We start from the raw sequence: 23,760 nt of genomic DNA, 5'->3' as shown, positions 1-23,760 counted from the left end.
TGATACAATCAATCCCTTTATAATTACAGCGGTGCCCACATTAATGTCTCATTACATCGGGAAATGATGAAGAAATTGTCTTACTCCGTCTGACCCTTCTCTAGAGAAATTATTGGGGAGATGTTTTTCCATTCATTCCAAAATCGACAGATGATAATTCTCTCGCTACATTACGAGTTGACATATACGACGTCTTTTCCACAGAAATAGCCACGCAATCAGCCGTGAGTTTTCACTGTTTTTGCATTCAGCAATAATGGGTATGTTTGAAGTTTACTGCCCTCTTTAAGACAGACAGTTTAGCTGATTACTGAGATCGATGTGTTTTCTCCTCAGGGAGTTTCTTTTCTAGTCTATTTTCGTCATTGTTTGGTCAGAAGGAGTTACGGATCCTTATTTTAGGCTTAGATGGAGCCGGTAAAACTACGATCTTGTACAGGTGAGTTTTTAAGCCATGATATCTAGAAATCTTCGCAATTTCAGGCTAGTTTAAATGGCCTTATCTATGTCTTTAAATTTCTTTCCAATTACAGGCTACAAGTTGGAGAAGTCGTAACAACTATTCCAAGTAAGCTATGAGTGATATTGGCGTAACAACAAGCTCAAAATTAGCACACCAGAAGTTTTGAATTTTAACGTAGCCTAGGATCTAATTGTGCTTGAGTTTAAGTAGTATTTCTCAGTTTCAGAATCTTCAGTCCACTCTGCTAATTTGATTAACGTAAATCAAGGGTTGCTGTGTCTTTGATGACATCTACAACTTAATTTTCTCATTGTTTTCCCAACAGCAATAGGATTTAATGTTGAGACAGTTACATATAAAAACCTTAAATTTCAAGGTGAGTGGAAAAACTTGTGTAATAATGATATGTCATGTTTAATATGCCATGTTAGATGTGAGGGAGGAAGCATGTTACAGCCTGTAGCTGTGACTGTTTTAATTAAAAATATGTAGCAAAAGTCAGAGCAATTGGGTGTTGGAAGAATTCTGGGATTGTCTTGATTTTGCCCCAGTTAGATCAGAAATTGTGCATGAAAAGTCTCACTACCCTCTGAAACAATCAGATAAAAAAAAAACCATCATGACTTGAACATTTACTATTTCTGGAATTTTGGCCTTGAATTTTTCTTCCTTAATTTTGTTTCGATCAGCCCACACTTTCTCTCTAATTTTGTATTTCTGACAACTGGAAAGTGCTCTGAAAATCAAATTACATGGGTTTGCCCTTTGAATGGGGATAATGGACTTGGGACATTTAACTTTTTGCTAGATGTAACCCCATAAATGCTAGTATCATAGAGCAATATATACTGATTTACATTTTTTTCTTTCCTCAAACAGTGTGGGATCTAGGAGGTAAGATAAATAATATGATGGTAGTGACACTGTCTGTAAGAAAAAATAATGCCTGTTTTGTCTCTAAGGATCATTTTGAGATTTATTGTGATATTAACCTGTAAGCTTTGACAAGAATAATCTACCTTTTTTTTGTTATTTTTAGGGCAAACAAGCATTAGGTATGTGAACTTAATTTTTAGTTATAAAAGGAGTGCCCTAGAATTTGTTCAAGAACTCATTTTGAGACAATGCTTGAAATGTGGGACCTATTGTACATCAAACAATGTAACAGTAAAGTATTTTTTTAAAAACCATCAAGCATGCCTATATTATCTATCAACTGAATTTAATCTTAATAGTATCTGCCTCTTTAATTTGAGAATTTGTAGCAAGGTTGCTGTAGTAGTTATAGCAGTTTTGAGAGCTGATGTTCTGAAAATCATTTTACTCCTGTCACAAAATTTTCCTGTTCATAGTTAACTTTCCAAGGCTATAATGATTAGCAGTGTTAATCACATCTTTCATAATTCAAACCATTTTTAATGTTTGTGTTATTTATTACAGGCCATACTGGAGATGTTACTACTCTAACACAGATGCTATTATATATGTGGTAGACAGTATGGATAGAGAAAGAATAGGAATTTCAAAACAGGAATTAATTGCCATGTTAGAGGTAAAACATTTTACTGATGTAATGAAAAAGATGTTGAGTACAGTGTATTTATTACAAGATAAAAAAATAGAGGCATCTTTCCTGTTGAACAACAAAACCCCCAATGCCATCAAGCTCATGTCATATCTGAACCTACTACCGGTACATGGCTTAGCTTGGCATGGAGTTCACTAATGATCAGCCATCACATCACAGAATCATTAAGTTTGAACTTTGCGTCACAGTGGATGACTCAGATTTTTCTCTGTCCCATTTTTATGACAAATGCTTTCCTTGTTTGACAACTGAACTGAAAAAAATTACAATTTTTGTAGCCCTAGCTGATAACAATTTTTTATAGGGTTAGTTAGGAAACAATTATGGCCAGCCACAGCCTTCAATGGTCTGCACAGCAAAATAATGTGCCTCTTCATTTTGTTGAACTTCAAAACCAACAAAAGGCATGCAGATCACTGATTCTCTACATGTTCTTAGTAATTGATGTACAAAATGTGAACTTATTAAAAAAGGTTTTACTAACATGTAGTACTGGTATTCCCAAACATTCCCTTAAGATGCTGTTGATTGGCAAAAGCTTGAAAAAGTAAAGAAGCACAGTAGCTCAAAGCCTCGAGCAAATTGTCCATTTGATCAAGGAAAAAGAGACTACTTAGTTATATCCAGAATTTTGTTTTGTTCTGAACGTGGCAAACTATTTTTGTCAAGAAAAAGGGGCTCAAATATCCTTGGAGGCAAAACAGTCCTGAAAAAAAAAAATGATTATTTCATTATAGGAAGATGAACTCAAAAAAGCAATCCTAGTGGTTTTTGCCAACAAACAGGTAAGTTCTGAATTTATTCTTGTGATGCATTCTTTTAAAAAATTCAAACAGAGTGATTTCTGCTAAATTCTTAATATTTTGGAAAAGGATAGGGATTGAGATCAGGGTTAACCCTTTAACCCCTAAGAGTGAGTGGTATCTAATTTCTCCTTACCATATCATCTCTGAATCAAGCATTAAGGTCGGGAGAATAAAGGAGCTGATCACCCATGAAAGAAGATCTTGATTGTAAGACAAATTCTCCATGTTGGCATCTTAAGAAATGTTTGGAGAACAGTATGGAGAATATGCTTACTGATTTTAGGGTGTAAAGGATGAAAATGGAAAACCCTGGACCTGCAGTAATTAGACACTATTGGCTAGTTGTTTAAACAAAGTTTAGCAGTTGTTTATCAAAACTTTGGTCTAAGCCATTTTCAATTTAACCAAACCTTTTATCCCAACAGGACCAAAGGGACAGTTATTTAATAATTGAATCAACCCTCTTAAAGAGAATCCCTGAGGCCCACTGATTACATAAAACTGTGGTTTGGTTAGACCTTGTGTAAAAAACTAGCCCCACAGACTAACCCAAACCAGTTTTAGGCAATCAGTGGCCTCAGGCTTTCTTTAAATATCCTTTATATGTCTTCCTCTAGTGGCTTTTTGACCCTCTCATGCCCGTTTAGAAACATAAATGTTTAGATGAAAGGTTTGGCTAAATAGAGGATTTTTCAGGCTGCTGTTCTGTTAAACAACTGCTAAACCTTGTTTAAATAGCCAGCCTTATGACTCATCGATTTGAATAATCTGTTACTTCTTTCTGTGGTGAAAATACTGACATTTTAAAACAGGGCATAGTGTTTTGAACAAGTGATGACTTTCCAATGAAACTATTTTAAGAGTGATAATGTGAAATTTGGTATACATGTACGTAAGTTAAGCATGAAAAATTGTTAAAAATCAAAGCCATATCTGAATTTTTCTTTTGACTTCAGGATATTGAAGGAGCCATGACAGCTTCAGAGGTCTCAAATGCTCTAGGTCTCTCTGCATTGAAGAGTCGCACATGGTCCATATTCAAAACCTCTGCTACAAAAGGAGAAGGACTTGATGAAGCTATGGAATGGTGAGTTACATTAAGAATTTTATTAATCTAATGATATACATGCAAAAATTATATGCATCTGATTGGATTCACACCTATTTAAGGAAAAATTCATGTTTCACATGTGCTTAAAACAGCATTTCATGTGTCACAAATTTAATATGAAAATTTCAAATTGCACTTTCCTTGCCTTTCTGTAAATTTCACACATCCCATCTTAATTTTGGGCTTAATCATGCATTACATATAAACCCTTTGCCCTCCCTCCCCCCTCTGAGAACAGCTAGCCACAATTATGTATCTCAAACATAAGCCCAATCTTTTCCTAATCTAACAACTTTGCTTGAAAATCTCACCACCTCGTTCCTATGACTCCTGACTGCTCTTTGGATACCATGGGGAACTAGTTGGTAAAAATTTTCATCAACTGTGGAAGACTCTGTCTCTGAAGTGAACTAACCATACTTAGTTTGTGAAAATCTAATTTTTTCATTTGGTCAGTTTTATTTTGATCACTTAAATTATCCATGGTTATGAATTACAAAGTTGGAATTACTGTCTTTTTTCAGGTTAGTGGACAGTCTCAAATCAAGACAGTAATGAACAAAGCTATTGGATATAATTTAAAAGTACACCTCATAAAACCAGGTGGTTGGTAGAGTTTGTCTATTGAAAAGGATCTGCCTCTATATAAAAGTTTTCCTCTATCAAACTTGTTTACTGGGTGTAATAGCTATTTTGTACAACAAATCTATAGTTATGGTTAAAAAAAGAGTATCAGAAAATCAAAAAAGTGGTTTTCTCTTTTTTCTAGATTTTTTTTGCGGTAGTCATCATATTTAAGTAAATTTTTGAGCTGTGAATATTGTCATGTTGTTGTTGCAACATGTAGCAGTACATCAAGAGGTATTAACGTTCTCTTGTGTATTATCAAGTTAAGTTTATTCACACCCTAGTTCATTCTGATTTATTAACACAAAGTATTTATTTTGTGCTCAGTTCATAGGGTAACTACATCTGTAGTCCTCACTGAACTTCCTTTTAACCCTTTACAACCCTACTTCAGAATGCATATTCTCTATATTGTTCTCTATACAATTTATGAGGTGCTGACAAGGAGAATTTGTGAAACAATCAAGAGCTTCTTTAGTTGGGGATCATTTCGTTTCTTCTTGTGACCTTAATATGTGATTCAGAGGTGTTATTGTATGGAGAAATTAGCTTTTAGTCACTCCTTGGGTCAAAGGGTTAAAACTGTTTACAGCTCACTATTTTAATTAATTTTTAACCATTATGTCGGTATTTTTTTTTCTTATTTTGTATGTAACCTTGAAATAATTGCGTCAATGGTTGAAACAACAATTACTGACATTTTAAGGGAAAGGAATTGAGTTACATTCAGTTTGGCTTTAGTTTCTTTTTGTTTTGTATGTAACCTGATGTTTTGAGGACTAAACTACTGAGCTAGCTGGAATTTGTTGGCTTTTTTTTTCAAGTTAAAACGATTTTCAAGAAGTACCTTTTTTTGTTACTGTTTCGGAGATTAGTAGAAACGAGAGCAGTGTTCGCGTTACTTTGTTAAGAAGTGAAATTAGCCGACTCAATTTAGGCAAAATAAACTGGTTGAAAAATTTTTTGTGGTAGTGGTTTTGTTCAAATAAGTTGTTATTCTCTAGTAACCCATTGACATCGATGCTAGCAAGAAGTGTTGGTGGTCTCGATACTGAAGGTAACCCGCTCACGGTTTGATCTCTTCAAGTGCTGGCCTTATCACCCCAAGGTTAATACAATTTTTTGGAAGGAAGCTAAAAAACAACTCGAAACAACTTCATAAGAAACAACAACAACAAAATGACACAGAAATGTCCACGTCAGTTTTCAAAGTCAAGGTTAGAGTTTGTTGACGTGATGGGCCAAATTGAGTGGTCAAGTCGCGCGTGATTACAACAAGAATACCAAGGGGGAGAGGAAGAGAAAAAGTTTGAAAACAACATAGACTTTGTACGTTGGCAATCATCCAACGAAAGTCTATCAAACTTTTGAATCACACATATAGCGAACATTAGTTTTTCCTTTTTAACCATTTGTTACGCTTTTATCGCGCGCACTTTGGGTCTTAATTCTTTGATATCCACTTTGGTTACGTCAGTATCTTGCGAACTTTTACTTTTCCTTGTTGTCCGTTTGTCACTTTGTATCTCGCGTATTTTTGGTTCCACTTGTTATGCGATTGTTGTGTTATTAAATCAGGCAGATTTAGTTTTTCCTGTTGTCCAGTTGTTATGTTAGTATCTTGCACAGTTTTGGTTTCCTCTTTTGTTCCTTTGTAACGCGTTTGCATCTCGCGTACTTTTGGTTTCTCTTGTTATGCAATTGTTACGTTAATTAATCCGGCACATACAGTTTTCATTTTTGGGCAATTGTTACGTTCGTATCTCGCGCACTTATGGTTCTCCTTGATATCCTATTGTTACGTCAGTAACTCGCGAACCTTTACTTTTCCTTGTTATGTGATTGTTAGGTTAATCTCGCCCACATTTTGTTTTCCTTGATGTCCGATTGTTACTTTTGCGTCTCCCACTCTTTTTGTTGTCGTTATTGTCCGATTGTTACCTTTGTGTCTCGCACAGTTTTGGTTTCTTTTGTTACGCGATTGTAACGTTAAGTTACTCGCGCACTCTTAGCTTTGCTTGTTGTCCGATTGTTACGTAAGAATATCGTGCAATTTTGGTTTCACTTGTAACGGGAACTGTTACGTTAGTTTATTATCCAACTGCACAAAGTGCAAATGTCTGATGTTGTACCAGCGACATTGTACAGTTGTTATTTGTATCTAGAAAAAACCCATTTACTATTGGTTTCCCTTGTTGTGCCATTATTAAGTTAGTATCTTGTCTACTTTAGGTTTTCCTTGTCCGATTTTTAAGATTCTAAACTTATAATTACATTTACCCTCTCCGATTGTCAATCGGCCTCCATCGTTTTCATGCGCTCGAATTTTCGAATTTGTGTGACCTTTAGTGCTCTCCCTCATTTTCTTCCTCATTTGCATAATCTGTAATCGGCTGCTTAATGCCCTGCCTTGATCTCGCTCGAAGCCAATGAGAGCGCACGCCATAATTGTTGGTATCGTTATGTGTTTTATGTATACTGATCAGCATACATAAAACATATAACGAAACCAACTTCGAAGAGCAACGTCAGTATTGTACCTTGTGTGATCCCATACCTGGTGATAAGTTTAATTCAAGTTGGATTTTGCTTAACTTTGCTCTGTTATTCCCCTTAAAAATTCGCAGCAGCCTTTTAACTAATGAAGCCTAAAGCTGAAACCAATCATATACCGGTAGAACTCGTTTTATTCGCTTGATCCATTAAAAGTACGTGATTCGTCAGTCTCATTGCGATTCTTCGCTCTGTGCCTTGGATTGAACCTAATCAAGAACTGCTCTTCAAGTATTTTTTTCAATGGTATACTTGCTTAAAAACGCCTTGGAGCTGTGAGGTTTTGCAACAGAAAAACGCACGTAACCCTTATTGTTTATTTAACAAGTAGATTTCACGATACCATGCGTCTAGTCAGTAATGGATCTCAGATGCTGACGTCAAAATGTGGTAAGAACAAGGTGGCAAACGAGGCACAGCTGAGTGCGTTACTGATGATGTTACAACATTCCGACGTCTACTATCATCTATTACTGGACAGATACACACCAACATGGACACTATTTGTTTTAGAGTGTTTGAAAAAGAAACAAAATGTTGTTAATGGTGACGTGATCCATGCGTCTGTCCTTTAATAGATCATAAATAAGACCCATGTATGTATTATAAGCTATAGCAGAGATAACACGTCTTTACAAAGGGCAGACCCTCAATATCCTTTCAAGGCGGTGTCACAGCGTTTTGGATACCCAAAACGCACTCTCGCCTCTGCTGCAAAACGTTGTGACAACGGTACACTAAGTGGATGGGCTTGAGTTTCAGATGATCTAGACAGCGGAGAACTGGAAACGATTACTAACATGAGCCTGCAGATCACACAGCTGGCATAAAAGCAATGGCGGCTAGTAAGAAGTATTTCTTGAGTTTGTTTGGACGGAATTTTCACCATGTTCTTTATCAATCTCGACTACCTCATTTAATGAGACCAAACATGCGCTTATTATCCGACAAAATAATCGACAGTTCAGACACAGAGCCACCCATACCAGTGTACAAATCGCCTCAAAACGAACCGGTCGATCGCAAACGAGCAAGATTACTCTACCAAAGCAGGTACACATATATAAAACTACTGAAATTTAAATGGTGCACTTGATCAAACAAATTCAAATGGATTTAGATAAAAGTAAGTTAAATTCATTTTACATCTGCTCCAGGAAGCGTGGAATGCTGGAAAATGGACTCCTGTTGAGGTACGTGGCTACCATAATCATGGTTAATTACGTAACATGGTTTGGGTGAAAGTGTCAGATCGTTTCTCGTAGTATTTGTTTTGTTTAAGCAGAAGCATACAAACAAAAGCCTGTAATGAAAACTTTGAAAGTGAATATAAATTTCTGCACAGGCTATCTGGAGTCAAGATTTCCGTACAGCTCCATATTTCATCATGCATACGATTTTTGGACAAAGAAAACAATGGCGTAAAGATTAGGTTGCCTTTGGGACTACAGCTTTGTTGTAGAATAGTATGGGGTTAAACGGAAATCTTTCCGGGCTCAAATCAATGCTTCTGTTGCGGGAAGGGCTTGAATATTTTCTGAAACAATGCAGTTTCAGTTGCACCCATGTGTTTCAAGTGTTGTTAAGGGAGCCCAAGGGGAGAATGTGTCATCTTCATGGTCCAAATGGTGATAAATTGTTAACATAAAACAACCTAGCATGGATTTGAATGTGAGTAAGATGGCCATAGCAGTTTACCCCTCCTCCTGTCCCCTACTGAGAGGTCTTATACTTCCAAAGAAATATATTTGAATTTGATTTTTAATTGGCAGCACATTTGCAGATAAGCATTTAGATGGTCTGAATGATAACCAGCTGGATCAGTATGACAAGCTGATAAATGAACCTAGCAATGACTGGGAGATATACTACTGGATGACAGACAAGAAACCTACACCTACAGAGTATGATAATCCAGTTATGGAATTGCTTAAGATCCATGCAAAGAATGAAAATATGGAAGAACGTATCAGACAACCAGATCTTCAAGCAAAGTAATCACCATGAAAAGTCTTTGACAGAGTATTCTCCCTCTTATTCCTTAAGAACCACTGGGGAGTTTTTACAAACTCTTGCATTGCTGTTCTTTGAATCAGTGAAGCCTTTAACAGTTATTTGGGTTACTTTGGAAGTTGTAAAGGCTCAAGGAACAATTCATCAGAAATTGTGAGGTTTTGAACAACAAAACACTGTTGCTCATGCAAGAGAATTACCACAACCTTAACAAAGGGTGGTAAAAAAATTTGTTCCTTGGACATCCATGACAAATCAGAAAGAAACAACATTTGTTATGACAAGGGAGAGATTTAACATTAATTTTTGAGTTTGGTGTTTTCGTCTATCCTTTTGTCCAATTAAAAAAATATATTGCTCATGACAGAAAACTAAACTTTCAAGTTTCTTCTTCTATTTATTGCACAATTGAGATATAAACACTTGAAAATATCCAAGTTAATGATTCTTTGGGCTCTGGGGTCTGACTTTTGCCTTAGTAACTTTACATACATGATGCTGGGATGTGTTCATGCAGGGTTGCACTCATTACTTTTTCAATTCTGAACACTCTTTTTTTGTCTTGGTATGTTTGTTGATAAAATCCTTATTTTCTTGAAATGGAACTGTCATCACCAAGTACAATCACCAAATCTCTGAATGAGTTTGTCCTGATCACAGAGGTCCTTCTGAACCTTCTTTCTCATGTAAAAGATGGGACAATCACGACTGAAACAAAACAGATATTAACCATGTAAATGCATAATACAATCAAAAAGTGCCATGGATTCAGATTTAAATGATCCCAAAAGATTTTTCATTCACTTAAAAGTATTCTGTGAGTTAAGAAGCAAAGTAGAGTATAGAACCTTAAACTCCAAGATCTGATTGTTAATTCTCCCTTCTCACTGCTACACAATTCCTTGTAATTTGGTTACCAGAATTTGGTGTTAGAACCAGATAAAATCTTCCACCTGACAAGTTTGAGTATTCTCATTATTTGTCTGCTGGATAGTGTATGGATATTATTATCATAGGGGTAGGTTACATGTTAATCAATTCTGGGAGTTAGAGGATTAATATTTCTAGGTGGAAAGAGAAGAAGAGAGTGCAGTGTCCTGTTGAAGAACACAACTATCTCTTGTCAAAAAATATCTATCATTGTATTTTTCACACCTGGTACACAGTACATCAGCATGCAGACTGCCTTGACAATTTTGACATTGAGTCCATAGCCTTGCAAACTTTTCTTCCAATGCATTCAGGTGGGAAATCTCCTTTTGGTAGAGACCAGACTCTTTAGGCTTACAGTGTTTACAGACAGCAGAATCTGGTAAGCAAGGGAAAGGATGTGATCAGAAGTTGTGACAACACATCTCAGAACAGTAATGGAAAAACTGATTCATACCAAATCTCCAATTTTTTTTTTTTTTTTAACTTAAATTGAAGTTCAGACATATGTTTTGTGTACAGTTGTGTTAGTGTTTTATGAGAATTTTTTGAGTGTAACAGCTTAATTTCAGACAGTATACTCACTGTTGTCAAGGACTGCTTTACACCCAAGGCAAGTTTCTCTCTTCTTAGTAAACATAGCCAGCTTGCTTACTTTTGATGTTACAATAGTTTTTGTGAGTGTATGTTGCCCTTCTGCAAAGATATCAAACAAGGGAATTAAAATAAGAGTCTTTTGTTTAGTTGAATTGGAGAACAAAAGCAGCAAATCGCACTACACATGGCCTCACTTGAGATTGTCATTTGGCAGGTTGTGAGAGTAAAGAAAATTATCAATTAGAGAACTATTGGTTGATCCAATATAAAATTTGTAGAACTTGCATCACAAGAGTTGTACAGTTGATAGTAATGAGAGTTGCTAATGAGATCTTGGGAGTGAAAAGGTTAAAACAAATGTCTTCCAAATGTAAGGTTTGAGAGCATTGTATCACAAACATTAACAAGCTCCTTAGGAGGCTCATTATGGAAATCTAGTAATAACACAAGTTGATATTATTTAGTGTGGCTGCATATTAATGTGCATGAACTGTATGCTTTTTGTGAAAAGATAGACCATATTTAATTTTTAATACAGTTAATACAGTTCTTTGAGGAAGGATCTTTCTACTTGATAACAAAGTCATTGGCTATTTACAGTGTAAGGGAAGGAAAAATGCAGACTTACTAAGAAGCACAGAGGTTGCTTTTGCCTCTCCCAAAATAGGCTCAAATATTCTCAGCAAGGGATTTGACAACTGATTCTCAAGGTAATATTTTGTGTCAATAGGAATGTTGTTCTCCAGCACATAAATGGGATCCTGCAAAGAATGCAAACTTGGTAATATTTTTTAAAAACAATCAAGTGATTTGAAAAAAAGGTTCTATTCACCTCAGCTTTTTCATAAGCTTTCTCTCCTTTAGCACCAGCAATGATGACATATGGGACTCTGTCTCCCAGCTTGGGAGCAGAACCAGCATCACGTTTCCGCATTCTGTGAAAAGCAAAAAGCAAAATACCTTAGAAGGTAACTTTTTGTCACAATCATGTGCACAGGTTATTATTAAACTGTACAATTTGGACTGAGGCAACAATAATACAAACTGATCAACTAGGTGTTATAAAACCAAAATCAAAGAAAAAACAATGGAGAATCAGATGAAAGGAAATACCCTGAAGAGTCAATGAGAACTCAAAGTAAAAACAAGAAAACTTCCTATAGTAAATAGAAAGAAAGGCAGGCAACTAAGTCATGAGTGGAGTTTGTTTTGCATAAAATTGGTTGAAAGAGTGGACTGGTGTGAGATTTTCAGATTAATAACATGGCATAGTAAAACAAAACCAAAGCAGTCCTGGATCACTTTCAACACTCAGTTGAAAGTTACTCTATCATGGCTACCAAGTTAGTTGTAAATCCGACCTCTCTGCCAGCTCAGAATGTGCCTGTTTCCCAGCATATTCGTCCCCTGTCTTTGTCAACTCCTTTGTTATCACCAGCTGTGAGATATCAATTCTGTTGCACAGAAGGTCTGATATCACTTGCTTTGTGTAATCAACAGCTCCCATGGGATCCCTATGGACAAAAACATTTATGACTTACAAGTTAGAAATTGACTGAATACAAATGATCACATGAACCAGTTGTGATGAGCAAGCTTCAAAGACCTGTACCTCTCAATGAGAATTTTTTGTAAGCAGGAGTTAATAAGGTTTGCAACCAGAGGGCAGTTATCTCTTCTTACCTGTGAAAATAAAACAAAACCAACAATTAAGAAAGAACCTACACTGATCTAAAGGCCATTATTATCAAAGAATAAAATAAATAAAAGTAACAAAGAATCAGTAGCTATGCCTGGGAAAAAGACTGAGAAATTATCAGTTGAAGAGCTAATTAGCAGACTTACTGTTTCTATTCCCTTGCAGTCCATTTTGTCATGCTTATCAGCTTTAGTAAAGTACAATCCAGCATAGCGCTTCTTGCTGATCAGAAGATATGGAAAATACACCTGCAAAAATGTGCAAAATTGAATAATGCAATTAAAAAAAGACAAGAAACAAAATCAACCTGGGAAGGGATCAGTCCACTATGTTCCAAAACTCCATCAATTACATCTTACCTTCTCAAACTCCAATTTGATGGGTTTGATAAAGTGACCAGATACATAACCTGCAGCTTCTTTACCAAGTTCCATGCTCTCTGCAACAGAATCCACTCCAAACTTGACCATTACAGAATCTGTGTCTCCATAGATGACCTAAAGGCAACAAATGTGGTGTACAAGAAGAATTAAGCCATCCTCTGATCAGCTAAATTGTACAGTCAATAGATCTTATTCAGTGGTGAAATTTTGTTTTTATCTGTGTGGGTACTTCATAACAAACAACATTAATTCAACAGTATTTACCTGAGCATTTGTTTTGTACCCATTATCCACTGTATATTTTTCTTCAACAAGTTCTTTTGTTCTCTCTATCATCATGCGCCCAAAAGCCGTCACACTCTGCAGTGAAACAATATTCCACATTTTATCATTGTTGTTTCTTCCTTACTGTCATCACCAATTAAGGTTCCATTTAAAATTTTAAACAATAATTATGTGAAAATTTTAAAACACATTTGAAAGCCTATTGCATGGGTGGTAGGATTACAATTGACATTCCCAGAAGTGGATTGCATTCAGTTTACATTTTGACCCTTACAAGTAATTCACATGGAACTTCTTACTGTCAATAGTTATTCACTAAAAGGTCTTGTCTTGATACAACACCAATTTCTCTTTACTTAATTACAAGAAAATGTATATCAGCAAGGAGTGGGAATTAATAATCACATTGTAGGAGTTTAAGAGTCAAATGGAGCTGGGATCAATATACAGTCCCTATGACAGGTACAAACTTAGAGGGGCAGTTGCAGAATAAATTCAACTAACCAGAAATTAGACTTACAATGCAACTCGATCAAAGCTTAGTTATATTTTGAACTTGTAGCTACCTGTGAAATTGGCAGACAGGGAAGCTTTCCAACTTGTGCTCCAGTAAACCCATACACAGAGTTCGCGCTTAACTTAAGAGCCAGCTGTCGACCATCAAGAACCTATGGTTAAAAGCATTATAGTTGAGTGGGTGGCAAATATTTTTAAATCAAATCATTGAAGTAAAAAAAAATATATATCTGCTGAGTCACAATTTGTACCTTCTTCCTGAAAGGGTCTGTTTCTTTCTTTAAATCCTCTTTAGCTCTAATTGAGAAAGATCGATGCATCATTACATCAGACCATATTGTCATCAAGCATGTGTGTTTATCATTATTTTTTGTCAACCTAACATTTAAAACTACTGTTATCACTTTGTTAGCTACAAAGGAGATTTTGATGTGCTAAAAATGTATTTAAGCCATTTGCACACTAAGAAGACTGTTCAGACTGTTTTGTTGTCAATCTTCAGTTTTTATTTTTGAATGAAATGCCCTCCAAAGTGACAATATTGTTACGCTGTTGCACCACTTTGCATTGCATCAGTTTAACTAAACTTTTGTTTTGGCATTGTTATGCCAGATATTATTCTTGAAATTGCCTAACAATGAAATTAACTCCCACTCCTTCAACAGTCTACCTCGAGACATCATGATAGAATGCAATAAGTAGTGAGAAATTAACATCCATCCATACTTTTTCCTTGCAGACAACAAATGCTCAAGAATTTCAGGCAGCAGTCCTTTCCTTAGAGATGCCTTCACAAAATAATCTCCGGAAGGGGTCTTGATAAACTCATCAGGTTTTAGACTGAAATATACAAACATGAAATTAGCCATTTAATAAGCAGTAGAAGCAAGATAGATCACCTTTGATAACTTTTGGTGTTAACTAAAGAAAACTTTTTGAGCTTATGATCATGATCATGATCATGATTGATCAATAATAATAATAATAATAATAATAATAATAATAATAATAATAATAATAATAATAATAATAATGATAATAATAATATTAATAGTAATAATAAACACTTGTTCAGTACCTATCCAGTTCCCTCTAGATGCTTCTCAAAATTGAGAAATAGATAAATACGTCAATATTTAAAAAAATTAAAATTAATATGAAAAAGCTTTTTTTTTTTACCTACTTATCATCATTAGTACTTGATCATGTTTTTGCCATGTTTTTGTAAAATCTATGGATGATTAATTTTTGAAGAATAGGAATACATCAAAATTCAAGAAACATCTCTACAACCTGATATTTCCTTAATTCATTTTGAAATAAAAATCTTGCCAATGTTATGTGTTAGTGACTAAATCTTTCCATCTGGTGACTGGAAGGAGTACTCAGTCACCATTTGGTGTCTGTCTAAGAAGTCACTGTTAAACCCTGTGACTGAGCTTTGACTTAACATAAAAACAGTTTACCATATTTCTGCAATAATACTGTAACAAAAACTACATATTGCCAAGCATGTTAGCAAGATCATGACCATTTACTTACCTAGCCAGATCACTATGATGCAGAAGAGAGGTGTAACACAAATTGTGAGCCATCATGATAGATGGGTACAATGAAGAGAAATCAAGTGTTGCAATAGGAATGTCATAATACCTGTGAAGAAAAACAAACAAATAACTTTCTCTTGCTAATTAGGGAATAACGAACGTAACATGGATAGATTTTCTGATTACCGGTGACATCTGAATTAATTTCATGAAGCACTTTTCTACCAATCAGACAAAATCAGTGAAATACTTTCAATACAACTACAGCCCACTTACTATTCATTGACTTTAACAACTGAAACTCTGATGTGAAAAGGAGTTTACCCTTTAGATGGTTCAATGACTGTGGCTCCAGTGTATTCATCTCCAGCTTCTGCCTTGTGAGCAGGAAGTAACAAGTCTTGCTCTTTAGACTAAAAAAATGTCACAGCATAATTTTGATTTTAATGGTGTAAGGTTGCAGTTGACAACCCCTCATAGCAAGCTACTCCTTGTTTGTATTACAGCAAAGCACAACTGATTTTACTGCAATCAGATGCAACTGTTCATTAAAAATACCTTCAATTACAGCCTACGTCCATTATCACAAATTCCAGGAACCATTTATGCACATAGAAGAGCCACTATAACAGTAACAATTTTCCAAAAGAAAAGAAAAAAAAAACTGGACAGTGTCTGTTTGATCCAAATTCTTAAGCTCATGGGGATAAGCCTCAAGTCACATGTAAACCAAGTTGAAACTACAGTCTGATATCAAATAGACTAACTTTGAGTATTGGGGAACTCACCTTTCTGAGGAGCTGTGAAACAACTTTTATCTGCTGTCCTCTTGATAAGAGATAACTAAGAGGAACACCAGTGACTCGTGCCATCTCCATATAGTTAATAAGGCACATAAGTTTTTCTAGTAACCTCAGAGGAAGAATAGCATCTTTCATACAATAAATGGCCAGTCTGCGACGGGTTTGGTCGTTTCCATTCTTAATAAAAATGATTAATATTTTCATTAAAATCATTTGAAAATCTTTTACAAATACACATATATACTGGAGGTCATTGAAGATCATGATGTTTTACCAAAACATTTTTAGAATTTTTCACTTAATTAAGGCACTAAAACAACTCTAACTAAAAATCTGAACATTATCAATTAAACCTCGCAATACTCTAAAAATCCTTGGGCAATTAATCAATTAATGGTAAATACACAATATCTTTTCTTATGTACCTGTAAATCTGTTATAATATTGTGCTGTACATCTTCTTTCTGTTCTTGTAGAAAATAAAAACTGACATAGTTCAGGGTGTAAGATCTCAGTTTGTAATCTCTCAGCAAGGCATGTAACAGATCAAACTGAACACGTCCAGAAATGTTTATGACTTTGTTCTCACGTTTGCCATAAGCACGGGATTGAAAAACTGTGTTTGATATGGTGCTCTTTTCATCTCTCACACGTCCAAGGAATGAAAAGGACTGAACCTTCAAAGCTGCTGCTCGATTCAGTAAATAGGGAAGGTCAAAGTTCACAACATTGTATCCAGTTATGATGTCAGGGTCCACTTTTTTTACAAAATCACTCCATGCCTTTAAACAAATGGATAAGTAAAGCAGAAAAAGGAAATTAGAAACAGCAGAACTGTAATTACTCACTAGACTAAGTTTAATTATGACAGCTTATGATCATCATAAATCAAGAAGTACAGACATTTTTGTTCCTTGTAATAAAAAGATAAGAAAATCAGCAAAAGAAAATTAGAAACAGCAGTACCATAATTGCTTACAGGTCTAACTATGACAGCTTATGGCCATCATAAATAAAAAAGTACAGACATTTTTGGTCATTGTAATAAAAAAGAAGAAAGTCAGGAATGTTGCTCAATATGTAAGTACCTTTAATAACTTAGACTGTACCCTGTTACAAGACTGATGTTGCAGTATAATGTTATCCCAACACTTAACCTTAAAAAGTCATGGAAATTGTCAAGTTGACAAATTCCTTTCATAGCAGCCTACTTATGATGCAAGTTTGTCACTGAAAAATGTGTTGCATATGGCTCTAGTGACAATCATCCAAGACTCATAGATATTTCCTGAAAATATTTCTTTACTGACAATAATTGCCATCACTGTTTTAGAACTTGGAGAAAATTTTGAAAATAACCATTTTCTTTTCTGTTGTGGAGTTAGTTAAATTGACTTAATTTTTAACTGCCACAGACCTGAAGCATATCTTGTTCCCTTTTATATGACAAAACATGTGACCCTACAATTGGAGCACAGGAGTTCAGTGTGAACACATTTCTGATGAATGGATCCTTATCACCCTGGTTTATGACCATGTTTGCAATCTGAATCACTGAATCTTTCTCTGGTTCAGGAAACACTCCCTTTCTGCCAGCACATTCTATGTCAAAACTCAGGATTCGAACTGGAGCCACTTTAGACCATTCACCTTTGAACAAAAAGGAATCATGACAACAATTACAATCATTACTATAAAGTTCCTCTTACCATTATAATCAGAATATTACAAAACAACTTTTTTTCTAAAGAGTCAGAGGTATGAAATTACACAAACTGTTGCCAGTTGGCCAAGGACAACAAGTCAACCAGGCATGGGATAAGAATAAGCTGTAAAAGTTTACTTGCATGCCCTTACTGCCAGTGCAATTGATCATAATACAAAAAACATTGCCTAAATATTCTAAGTGATCATAGTTTTCTGAGAATCACAATCAGTAGTGGTAATGGGACTGAATGGAGTCCAATTCCAGCTGTAATCAGAGGATGACCACAAAGCAGCAGTCTGATCTGTTAATTATGACTATGACTGCTAGGAAAACTGGAAGATACACAGTCTTGTTACTGATTAATCAAAACTATGAAAACACTTGACTTGTAGGCAATCCCATAAATTAGCACCCGAATAGAGCTGGTGATAACCAATCACATTGAGAATTTTGCTTTGGTTCTGATTACCTCCCTAATGTATAGTACATAATTTCAGAGGAAATAACTTAGAATTGACTAATTACCTTCAGGACTGTGACTAATGAACTCATCATAGGCAACATCCACTTCGATTTGACAATGAGACACAGGCTGGGCCTCACTTTTTCCACTACCTCCCATGGAAGGTGAACGCACTCTGTATTTCCCAGCTGGTAATTCTATCCAGTTACAGCCCACAACACTTGTGTCTACCATGAATCTAACCTTTCATATTTAAAACAAGAACAAGAAGAAAAAAAAATAAACAGGACAGTTATTAACTAAATTGGTGCCCTTTTTCAGCCTCACATTTCTCATGAGTGAGTCACTCTACTGTTAAAGTTTGTTTAGCAGACAACATTCAGGATTTTTCCCCTTCTTCAAGCATGAGTTTAAAATGGTCAGAACCAGTGTTGGAAAGATAATGTAGAAAAAGCATCAATCCCATCTAAGTGGAGGGACAATAACCTTCTCACCCCTTCATACTGTAAAAACTGGTATAGCAAGCTCTGATGAGCTTGGCAACCAACTATCAACAAATTCCCTGGCTGATAAAAAATACATAAAGATGTTCACTGCCCTTTGGGAAACCTTAAGGTTACAATTTTACATTGATACATCTTCCTACAAAGGTGAAACTTACAACAGTAAATGAAAGTTATAATAAGATTGTAACATGCCTCATAATCAATGTTGCTTTCATAAGTGGAATATCCTCTTTCTGGGAGATCTGCACATTTAAAGCCAGTCTCCAAAATCCGTTTAGCTGGTGCAACAAGTTTTGGCAGTGCCATGGTGATGCGAAGGAATGGGATCTTCCTGTTGCTATGGTATCCATAAATACTCTCCTTTGTCTCACAGTCAACGGCAAGAACAGCCTGGGTAATGAAGTGGTTAACATCTCCTTACACCATAATATCAAAAATTACTTGGAGAACAGTTGGGAAAAGTTAAAAACTAATAGGAGGGTCTTATTCAGATAAAACACTTCTTCCTTTTGGCTAATTTTGTTGAAAATTGGGATCATGTGTACTAAAGGCACTTGTGGTCGAGTGACAATTGATACCAGTGATCGACACTTAACTGACATATCGATCGAGTGTGGTTGACATGCGATCCACTTGACGGTCAAGTGTCAATAGACAATTGGTCCATATGTCGATCGACACATGGTCCACACTAGCTAGACAAGGGTCAATAGTCGGTCGAGTGGCAACCGACTCATGTGTTGGCCGGCAGCATCCTTTTCGCGACGGCTAATCGGCCAATTGACTGTCGACTCTCGGCTGACTTTTATTAGTTTTCAACCTTTATACCTTTTTATCTTAATAGTTTATTATTGTATCTCTTAGTCTTACAAACCTTGTCTTGCTGATCCGTTTTGTAAGTTACGGATCCTCGTTTTTCCCCCTTATGGCCTTGCGCACTTTGTGTTTCAGATATAACTCCAAAACTTAGCCATTTCTACTAATTTTAAGGTGCTCTTTCCAGCTTTTTTCCAGATTTTAGTCATTGGTATGATTGGTTCACCACACTTGACTACTAGATACCTCTTACTAACTGAGTTCGAGGTCTGTACTGGACGGACTGAGTTTTTCAGTCCCCTCTTTGATTTATGGCTGAAACACAAATCGATTTTGTTGGTTCTCAACTCTGCTCTGAGAGGTTTTTCTCCGGGTACTCCAGTTTCCCCTCTTTGATTTACAGTCTCCCCAATTAGTAGAGCACTTGTGTTTGGCTAGAACGATTTGAGACTTAAATAAAGTTAAAGACGTTGACAGCATATTTTTTTTACTTTTTTGTATTTTCCAGAACAGCATTTGTGACTGGCTTTTTAATGTCACTAACACTGGACTCTAGAAAAAGAGTTTCTTTTTCTTCCTTGTGAATTAATTATGAAAATTTGAACCTCTTGAGCTGGATTTTTTTTCCGCTGGCTTTCCTTCTTTTCGATGGAAATAATCGAAGGACAAATATCAATGCAGATGGGGGCTATTGCAAGATAACCATCCAACCATGTGATGTAAAGTAGCCAATAGTGTAACTCATAGGATTACATGATAGTCACAATAAGCTGCACTGTACTGCATTTGAATTGCGATATTTGAAGTACACAACATAAACGGAAGTTATTGGACTGGAAAGATTAAATTCACAATTTCATTGATACTTTCTGTTACGCCTTATAGTGACAGGCCTGGATCTAGGAGGAATTCACACCCGTTATGAAGGAGTTCTGAAGATATTGAAACAGAGAAAGTGTTCCCTTGCCAAGGCTATGGAGAAATATGGAGTGGCCAGAAATACGCTGAGGGAATTCATTGGAATTTGTGAGCTAAAAATCTTGGACAGAGATAAGTTCAACACAGTTGTTTCCACTGAGAGGGAGCGTTGTGGAAAGCTGTTGGTCAAAGATATAGAGCTATGTTGCTGAGCTGCCCTATCAAATGATTCAAGGAAGAAGTCAGACTTCTTCCTTTCTTTCCTACAGGAAGCTTTTACACTGGAAAATAACAAAGAAACTCCTTAGGCATTTAATCGATAAAGAGAAGCTAAGGATCTAGGAACTGCCAATAACACCCCCGCCCCCTCCCCACCCCACACTTGAGAAAAAAAAGCTTTCATGAGTTGCCTGTTCTGAGGAAATGATAGAAACATAGATAAAGTTTTCAATCAATTTTTAAATGAGCTGAACTTCCCTTAATTGCTTAGTATATCAGTTAAAATAGAGATCTATCCAGGATAATTATGATAATGCACTAAATGTTACATACTTAATTTGTCCAGGATGTATGTCTAACAGGACTTATCCAACCTGTCCTTTGTAAAGTCCAGTTCAAATCATCACTAACATCCACTGAAGGCCTCAGTCTCAATGATTCGGTGGTAGCTGAGCGAGGTTCCTCTAGTGTGAGCTTTGATCACTAATCAATTAACTGTGTTAATGTAATGAAAAAACTCCAACCTTGAATGACAGCTCAACTGAATCAAAACTTGGCAATTAATATATATTTCATTCTTTGTTTCGTTCAGTATATATACCGCTAACGACCCATAATTCCCTAATTCGCTTTGACAAAGGCTAGGGTAAATGCTCAAAATGTCAGCTCTCGCATTCTTGTACCATGGTCAATTTACCACATGAACTTAGTTGCTAAACCCAAATTTCTTTGTGTGCAAAAGTATCACATCTCTTTGTGTCTTGTTCTGTAATGAAATTGTCAACCGAAATGATATCTACAAATCTTTCCGGCTTGAATTGAAACTGAATGCAGCTTGCCAGTTTTCGTGCCACGAATGACGTGGTTTCCTTGTATGTACAATCACTAATCACCGTCCATTCCAATCAGATGCTGTGAACCATATTTTTTCACTATGAAATTTCATCATTTGTGTCACTTATTGGCTGTGACTCTAAACTGAATGATTATTTTCATCACTCTCATTTCGGGAATAAGTCTCAGTACTTATATAAAAACAGTTTATTGATCACGAGTTACAATTAGATTCTCAGTTTTCACAAAAATTTACTCATGATTCATGAATCACAGTCCGCAAAACAAGAAGTTCATGGATCTTTCTTGAAAGTTCCATTAACTTTCTGGGCCTGAAAAGCCACTTCAAAAACTGCAATCCACTTATTCTAGAAAGCTGGCCTTTTCCTATGATTTCAAGATACGAAAAGGCAAACTTGTTGCAAAATTTCACTCCTGGGAACGTCTTCATCTTTGAGATACATAGGAAATTACAGCATCCGAAATAGACCCAGAAAGTCTCAGGAGTTTCGAGAAACGGACCCCAGGTGAGGCTATCAATTCACGCATCACAACTGAAATTGAACTCTTTTCACAAATCACGAGCTTTTTCCCCCTCAAATCAGGCATCTCAAATAACCCTGTACCACCCTGTTCAAAGTAACTTTTGCTCTTGCAGGAAATCTAAGAAATAGCTCACTCAACCTAGCACTAGCTAGCTGACAGCATAGTAGACAAGATAGCTGCCGTTTGAGGAGGGATACTGCTGAGACTGAAAATGATTTGCTGTACCGATATATCATTGACAGATGACTGACATGTTGCCGACAGCTGACCATTAGGTGGTGATTGATATGTCAACTGAGTGATCACAGTTAGTATCGATCGACACTCAATGAAGTGTCTGCAAAAAGTAGGATTCTATTCACCGACTATCGACCGACTGTTGACTGATATGTCGACTGAGTGTCAATCAACAGGTTGATCGAGTGTCAACCACACTCGATCGATATTTTGGTTGAGTGTCAATTGCTGGTATTAATGTACACTTGACTGCGGGTGCCTTTAGTACACATGATCTGAAAATTGTAGTAAATAGCTAGATTTTAATAGCAGATTGATAGAAATACAGTAATTTTTGCTTTCCTGAGCTGGCAAGACGAAGTTGTATGGCAATTCCCCTTGAATAACACATCACATATTCTTAGGTAAATCCTATGAAATGTTATTTTCCTTTTTTTACCTTTTTTTTACCTTTTTATATCCTGATAGAACACATGACACCTACCTGAGTAACATCCTTATTTGATCTCATGTCTCCCAACACAGCTTTATCAAGACAATCCCGAAATACACTGCAGTAACTCTGCTGAAATCCTGACGGAGCTGGGACGTAAAAATATGGTACGAACCCGTGGATATGACAAAGGACACTGTTCCCCTCCATTGTCACCCCATACATCTGAACTATCGGCACTGGACCAACCTTGGACCCTGGCATTCCCTGCAGGGGTTTACCTGCGATGAAGAATCATAACAGAAATCTTGATATTTATAATATGATTAGTTTCTTTATAGCATTCATTTTTCATTCCTGACACAAATTGAAATCAGGCTGAAGGATTGCACCCTCGACCACTTGCAAAGACGGTAACACCCGAAAACAGTATGATTTACAATACCATGTAAAACAAGTTCACCAATCAAACCCAATCTAAAGATAAAATATAAGCTTGCACAAACCTTCCTTTTCTGTCAAAAAAAAGTTTCAACCTTCACAATAGAATAACTGTATTTATTAAGAAACTTAGAGGCACAAACCGATGTAGTTGTCCACCTCCAACTGCTGAAATACGAGGCTTTCGGAGGAAGGATTTAACTTCGGTGCAGCCGGTCTGGACCACTTGTGTGCTGGATCTTTGTCCACGACTTCACCGAGCAAAGCCAACTCTTCTTCGAAGGTTCGCGGGTTTCCCTCATCATGGCGGGATCGTTTTGCAGAGCTGCCAACCTCCTCGCTTCCTTTGCGTTTTTGAGCGTTATCCATGTCGCTTGAACCTGGCTAAAAGAGAAATCTTGAACGAGTACAACGGTTTTTTAGATCGTATAAAGTATACCTCAACCAGTGCAACCAATGTACAAATTGAAAATGGCGGGAACAACTGAGCGATTGCCGCTGAACACTTCTAAATTACGGTCAACCTAACCCTACTCCCCACGAGACTGAGAATACTCTTCTTCGAAAATTCGTAAAACAAAATTCAGCTGATTCGTATTTTTCTTTATTTGTGTAATGTTACACAAATAAGTGATCCAGACTGAAAAGAATTGTGACAATCCGAAGTGAAATCTCCAACCCTCCCCACCCTGGCAAGGAAGCGCAAATTTGTTTGTCT

At 36.3% G+C, this 23,760-nt stretch overlaps 3 protein-coding genes across 3 annotated transcripts; 2 read left to right on the top strand and 1 right to left on the bottom strand.

The window, feature by feature from the left end:
- The first annotated feature begins 69 nt into the window (after positions 1–69).
- LOC131769085 (ADP-ribosylation factor-like protein 1) lies at positions 70–5,556 on the top strand. The gene is made up of 10 exons (XM_059084819.2): positions 70–260; positions 337–439; positions 534–568; positions 789–839; positions 1,343–1,357; positions 1,503–1,518; positions 1,904–2,015; positions 2,789–2,836; positions 3,814–3,944; positions 4,493–5,556. The coding sequence occupies exons 1-10, from the start codon at positions 257–259 to the stop codon at positions 4,521–4,523; spliced, it is 546 nt and encodes a 181-aa protein (XP_058940802.1). The 5' UTR covers positions 70–256; the 3' UTR covers positions 4,524–5,556.
- A 2,419-nt stretch (positions 5,557–7,975) lies between these two features.
- LOC131769098 (succinate dehydrogenase assembly factor 2, mitochondrial-like) lies at positions 7,976–9,554 on the top strand. Its single transcript, XM_059084844.2, has 3 exons — positions 7,976–8,201; positions 8,306–8,341; positions 8,921–9,554. The coding sequence occupies exons 1-3, from the start codon at positions 7,984–7,986 to the stop codon at positions 9,144–9,146; spliced, it is 480 nt and encodes a 159-aa protein (XP_058940827.1). The 5' UTR covers positions 7,976–7,983; the 3' UTR covers positions 9,147–9,554.
- Positions 9,555–9,572: 18 nt separating this feature from the next.
- LOC131769099 (DNA polymerase delta catalytic subunit) lies at positions 9,573–23,610 on the bottom strand. Its single transcript, XM_066171015.1, has 22 exons — positions 23,186–23,610; positions 22,653–22,882; positions 18,791–18,988; positions 18,155–18,335; positions 17,339–17,571; positions 16,347–16,703; positions 15,907–16,098; positions 15,443–15,531; positions 15,114–15,224; positions 14,298–14,411; positions 13,823–13,868; positions 13,622–13,723; positions 13,035–13,130; positions 12,747–12,884; positions 12,534–12,635; positions 12,301–12,371; positions 12,050–12,202; positions 11,521–11,623; positions 11,317–11,449; positions 10,677–10,787; positions 10,317–10,470; positions 9,573–9,869 (listed from the first exon to the last, which is right to left on the bottom strand). Exons 1-22 carry the CDS (start codon positions 23,409–23,411, stop codon positions 9,773–9,775), a joined length of 3,237 nt encoding a protein of 1,078 aa, XP_066027112.1. The 5' UTR covers positions 23,412–23,610; the 3' UTR covers positions 9,573–9,772.
- Between the last annotated feature and the right edge of the window lie 150 nt (positions 23,611–23,760).

The sequence above is a fragment of the Pocillopora verrucosa genome, chromosome 8 (genome assembly GCF_036669915.1).
Source record: "Pocillopora verrucosa isolate sample1 chromosome 8, ASM3666991v2, whole genome shotgun sequence".
NCBI classification, from domain to species: domain Eukaryota; kingdom Metazoa; phylum Cnidaria; class Anthozoa; order Scleractinia; family Pocilloporidae; genus Pocillopora; species Pocillopora verrucosa.
This window is presented reverse-complemented; position numbering and strand designations above follow the sequence as displayed.